Source organism: Peromyscus leucopus, chromosome X (genome assembly GCF_004664715.2).
Source record: "Peromyscus leucopus breed LL Stock chromosome X, UCI_PerLeu_2.1, whole genome shotgun sequence".
Lineage (NCBI taxonomy): Eukaryota > Metazoa > Chordata > Mammalia > Rodentia > Cricetidae > Peromyscus > Peromyscus leucopus.
This window is the reverse complement of record NC_051083.1, coordinates 104,291,086-104,296,726: the sequence shown is the minus strand read 5'-3', so window position 1 is coordinate 104,296,726 and position 5,641 is coordinate 104,291,086. Positions and strand designations below refer to the sequence as shown.

Below are 5,641 nucleotides of genomic sequence, written 5' to 3'. Positions count from 1 at the left end.
CATGCCTTTAATCCCAGCACTCGGGAAGCAGAGCCAGGCGGATCTCTGTGAGTTCGAGGCCAGCCTGGGCTACCAAGTGAGTTCCAGGAAAAGGCGCAAAGCTACACAGAGAAACCCTGTCTCGAAAAAACAAAAAAAAAAAAAAAAAGGAAGAAGAAAAAGAAGAACCTCCCACATAAACACATTAGCTTAATAACCATTCTCTGCCAAGTACCAGGGACCCGGCATGGAGTACTAGACCAAGAGATGTGGTCCACACATTTCCACAAGGTCTCAGAATTATTGTTTTTTTTTTTTTTTTCTTACTCACTGCAGATTTGTTCCATAGTTGACCCCATCCGTTCCCTAGGAAGAAAATTCACCAAGGCCAGGGAACTCAGACGCAACTTGGAAGGCCCCGTCTACAGCCTGCTTGTCCAGGAGCCATGTCTTCCCAGCAACCGGCCTGCTCATCGCAGCTCCAAAGTGCCACCAGTTTGCTTCTCGGGGGCTCAGCCCATAGCAACAGGAGTCGACCGGAAGCAAGGATAGCACGCCCATGACTGGATACATGTTAACACGCTGTACTAGGGTGCCAGACCGGAAGACAGCCCTGGTTGGTTGAGATGTTCTGCTTTAAGAACAGCCGAGGGCTCCGCCTCAGACTCTTCAGCGGCACTAAGGACGGCGAGTCGCAAGCGGCAAGCGGCTTCGACAGTGTTCAGAACATGGAGCGTCCCCCGCTTCACGTGGGACCTGACGAGGACGAGGAAAACTGGAGTGGTCAGTGTATGCTAGGAGTGGTGGGTTGGTGACGTCCGTGAGGGCACTGGTGTCCCTCAGAGGTGGCCAGACGGACGGACGGGCGCTGCGCACTGCCGGCTTCGCCTTCCCTGGCGCCATAGCGACTTCGCACCACCCTGGGCCCGGTCACCCAATCTTTCTGTTTCCCCACTTCTAGGTGCGAGGGCACCCATGGTCTTGCCGGCTGGAGAGGGGAGAAATGAGGAAGCGAGTGGACAGGGCCAGCCTGGGCGGGAAGCCGCAGCAGCGGAATGGGAAGGAGCAGGAGAATTAAGTGGAGAAGGCCCCTCGGCTGCTGGTGCTGCAGGCCTCGAGGATGGCGGGAACCAAGAGGATTATGGCGCCTATGGCGGCGCCTGGGAGAATGAGCAGCTTCTTTGGGAGCCGGTGCACGAGGGCATGGGGGGCAACGAGGGTGTGCTGCCGCCGCCGCCCCCGCCGCCGCCCATGCCAGCGCCCGTGCCAGCGCCCGTGCCAGCGCCCGTGCCAGCGCCCGTGCCAGCGCCAAGGTGCAAACGCGCCTCAAGCAACAGGTTCGCCCACTGGCAGCGGCACGAGCTGGAGAGTGTTTTCCAGCATACTCACTACATCACGGCAGACGTAAGGTGAGCAGATAGCCTGGCTTGGTGTCCTATTTGCTGGGAGCATGTGGTCCAGGGTTGTTGCTGCTTTTTTCCCCTGGTGCCCCTCTTACCCTCTATTTAAAATTATTTTATTTGTATTCATTTATTTTATTGTGTGTTTGCCATGTCATATGTACTTAGGTGCTAGGACAACGAGGGGAATCAGTCCTCTCTTCACCATGTGGCTCCCAGAGTCAAACTCAGGCCACTAGGTTAGCCAGCAAGTACCTTTTCCTGCTAAGCTATCTCCTCAGCCTCTCTCTTGCCCTCTTGAACAAAAGCCACCTACAACATCCAGGCTGCCAGACCCCATTCTCTGGCACTAGGGTTCCGGGTTGAGGGATGAGAGCTAGTCAAACTGGGAAAGAAGGAATTTTCATATATTTAATTGTAAAAAATTGGGCAGTGTCTGTTGATGGAAGGCCTTTGTTAAAATTTTCATACCTTTGGGGCTGGCAAGATGTCTCAGTGGTTAAGAGCACTTTCTGCTCTTAAAGAGGACCTGGGTTTGTTTCCCAGTGGCCACATAGCAGCTCACAACCATCTGTAACTCCAGTTCCAACTTCTGATCATCTCCTAGGGCACCAGGCAAGAATGTGATACACATACATACATGCAGGCAAAATATTCGCACACATGAAGTAAATGATTTTAAAAAAATTTTTATATATCTGTGCATCATATATTTCTTAAGTTGCATAAATACAGCTATTAGTACAGTTTTCCCAATTACTGTCTTTTGGCCTCCCATTAAAATTTCTACTCCCTCCAAAAAATATATTCTCCATAAAAACAAGATTCGATATTGAACACAGTGGCTTCTGTCTATAATTGTAGCACTGGATGGGCCAATCAGACAACAGAAGTGAGTTCCAGGTAGCCTGGACTACAGAGTGGTAGTGTCTCAAAACAGAAAAAAAAAAATCTTCTGTCATCTCAGTAATTGGGAGGCGGAGACAGATAGATAAAAAGTGCAAAGAAGTCCAAAATTGTCCTCAGTTATATAATGAATTCCAAGCCAACCCAGTCTCTGTGAGTCCATTTATGCAAGAATCTTGGACATATTCTACCTTGCCAGTGTTGTTTTTCTCCTGAATTTCCTGGTACAGGAACTCACTTTGTAGCTCAAGCTGAACTGGATCATACAAGGAGCGTCATTCCCCAGCTTACTTCACTGGGAAAATTCAGAACTGGGCAGCCAGTATCATGGGGAAAAAAAGAGCATTCACTTTGTGTCTGTTATGCTTTTAACATTTCATTTTCTGGGGTGGGTGAGATAGCTCCGTGGGCAAAGGTACTTGCCACCAAGTCTGAGAACCTGAATTCATCAGTACACACAATAGGAGAGAACTAACCTCTATTAGTTGTCCTCTGACCGACCTGCACAGGTGCACCCTGGCACGGGCACATCAAATAAATAAAATAAATGTACCGTATCACTTCCTTGAAGGTTTGACACCCTCCTATATTAAAAGGACATTAGAAATCCTAGGGTGCTTGTGGTGATATTGTGTTCTACAAAATATTGCACCCTAATATTAATAAATCTGGGGTCAGAAAACAGAACAGCCACTAGATATAGAGGCCAGAAAATGGTGGCACACATGCCTTTAATCTTAGCGTTCCAGAGGCAGAGATCCGCCTGGATCTCTGTGAGTTCAAGGCCACACTGGAAACAACTAGGTATGGTAACAAGAGCCTTTAATCCCAGGAAGTAATGGCAGGAAGCAGAAAGGTATTTAAGGCGTGAGGACCAGGAACTAGAGTCTGGTTAAGCTTTTAGGCTTTTAGCAGCAGTTCCGATGAGATTCATTCTGGATGAGGACACAGGCTTCCAGTCTGAGGAAACAGGATCAGCTGAGGAATTGGTGAGGTGAGGTGGCTGTGGCTTGTTCTGCTTCTCTGATCTTTCAGCATTCACCCCAATACCTAGCTCCAGGTTTGTTTTTATTAATAAGACCCTTTAAGATTCATGTTACAGGTGCTTCCCATTAATCTATCTTCTTTTGTTTGAGTTTATCCTTCTGTCCTGACAAAGAGCCCACATGAGTTTTTCCTGTGTGAATTTGTTTTATTAGCTTCTGCTTTTTTTTTTAATAGACAGTTCCCTTCACTACCACACTCAGTTTTAGGAGTACCCCTCCTTTTTTTAGGTTTTTGCTGTCTATATTAGTGTTTTTCAAGTTGCTTATTAGGGACATGCTTGGCTTTTCATGCCTGTCAATGATGGGTTGGTAAAATAAAATTACTGGTAGAATTTGTTAAACTCAAAATCTCCAAGGTGCATGTCACAAAAAAAGGGGGAGGATGGGACAAACATTTAAAAAGAAAGATAAAATGTCCTATCCATATTTTACTCTAGCCATGATGTCAAATACTGAACATCTGTCATTGTTTCCCTCAGGAAACAACTGGCAGCATCCATGGGTGTGAGTGAAGCCAAAGTGCAGGTGAGTGAACAGAAGTTTGATGGAATGCCGTGCTAGGACTTCCTTCAGGTCTAGGACAGCTTTGTTCTGTCCATGAAGTTGCTGCCTTGTTGCTGACTTCACACTCTTACAAAAAATTACCTTTTAAAAAATATTGTTGTTGTTGTGATATTTTATATTTCATGGTTGTTTTGCATGCGTTTATGTCTGTGAATCATGTGTGTTGTCTGGTGCCTGAAGAAACCAGAAGGGGGTGTCAGATCTCCTGGAACTGGAGTTAAAGATGGTTGTGAACCACCATATGGGTGCTAGGAATCAAACCCAGGTCCTCTAGAAGAGGACCAGCACTTTTAACTGCTAAACCATCTCTCCAACCATCAAAACTACATTTATATTTATTTTTAACTTTTTTATTTATTTATTTTGGTTTTTCCAAGACAGGGTTTCTCTGTGTACCCCTGGATGTCCTGGAACTTGCTCTGTAGACCTCAACCTCAGGAGTGCTGGGATTAAAGGCGTGCGCCAAAACTGCCCAGCCCAAAACTACCTTGTTAAAGACAGATTTTCTTTTTATTTCATTTACATGTATGTATGTGTCCGTGTATACACCATATTGTGGGCATTAGGTCATCCGGAGCTGGAATTACAGGTAGTTGTGAGCCTCACAGTCTGGATGCTCGGAACCAAGCACAGGACCCTTGCAAGAGCAGCAAGTGTTCTTGCCTACTGAAACCTCTCCCTAGAATTTTGTGATCTTTGTAGAAAAGGTAGAAAGGGGAATAAGATAGCCTTACCATACAGAAATGGCTCATTTCAAGATGGAACACAACTTCCTGAAGGAAAAAAAAAGGAGTGAGAACTAAGCTACCTTCACTCCCTAAATACATATATATTATACACACTTATCCTATGGATAAATTATAAATATGTGCTTGAGTTATAAAAGTGCATGCACAGTATATACACACATAGTTGTACTATATATAAATAAGATACATAAACATGTATATATCTTGTACAACTCCTTTTAACATTAGTATCCTTTAAGTAGAATGTCTCTGTAGAAACATCTCACTGTGGTTATGACACACAAAGGATTCAAATTAGTGTAGCTAGGTGTTCCATGATCCTAAAATGTTTGAAATACTGAAAACTAAGCATAGATTTATCCTTACAGGAGTAATTTGGGTGTGTGGATAATGGACAGGCAGAACCCGGCACTGATAATGTTGATGTAAGCTTGGTTAAACAGAGACTGAAGGGAATGGGAAAGCATAGAGTCCAAATGCCTGGTCCCTCTGTTGTTTTGAAGCATCTGGTGAGGCCACACAGATAAGGACACCCAGCTTCGTAATTATCTGAATCACGCTGGCGCATCTGCCTGAAAATTCTGCTGACTTCCTCCAGAGTGAATTACTGTAGGGAGGGGGGAAGGGACTATTTTTCAGTACTAGGGATACTGTACCATGTTCCACACTCTCAGCCCCTCATAAATTAGAGCAGTACGGAAGAAAGGTCTTCTGGCAGATAAAGGACATGATGTGTTTTAAATTATTATCTTAATTATTTATATGGTAAACCAATTTTTTTTTCTCCCATTATAGAACTGGTTTAAGAAGAAGAGAGAACAATACAGGAAATATCAAAAGCCATAAATAAAGGCCCAGAGATGCTCCTCCTGCTAGGCAGACCACATTACCCTGATGTCTATGGAGGGGCCCAGAAGCCAGATGCAGATGCTTTTCTTTCTGTTACCAACAACTTATTGTTATACTCATATTCTCCTAAGCACTTGCATTTTCAATA

The 5,641-nt window shown here is 45.0% G+C and overlaps 1 protein-coding gene across 1 annotated transcript; it reads left to right on the top strand.

Moving 5' to 3' along the window:
* Positions 1-598: 598 nt before the first annotated feature.
* Positions 599-5,641, top strand: LOC119086662 (rhox homeobox family member 1-like). The gene is made up of 4 exons (XM_037199188.1): positions 599-762; positions 941-1,388; positions 3,811-3,856; positions 5,440-5,641. The coding sequence occupies exons 1-4, from the start codon at positions 606-608 to the stop codon at positions 5,488-5,490; spliced, it is 702 nt and encodes a 233-aa protein (XP_037055083.1). The 5' UTR covers positions 599-605; the 3' UTR covers positions 5,491-5,641.

Bases quoted from the DNA above. Each gene is read 5' to 3' on its own strand.
- LOC119086662 (XM_037199188.1), top strand. From the start codon at position 606: ATGTTCTGCTTTAAGAACAGCCGAGGGCTCCGCCTCAGACTCTTCAGC. The intron at 763-940 runs GTCAGTGTATGC...CCCCACTTCTAG, and splicing joins GGACGAGGAAAACTGGAGTG to GTGCGAGGGCACCCATGGTC. The intron at 3,857-5,439 runs GTGAGTGAACAG...CTCCCATTATAG, and splicing joins TGAGTGAAGCCAAAGTGCAG to AACTGGTTTAAGAAGAAGAG.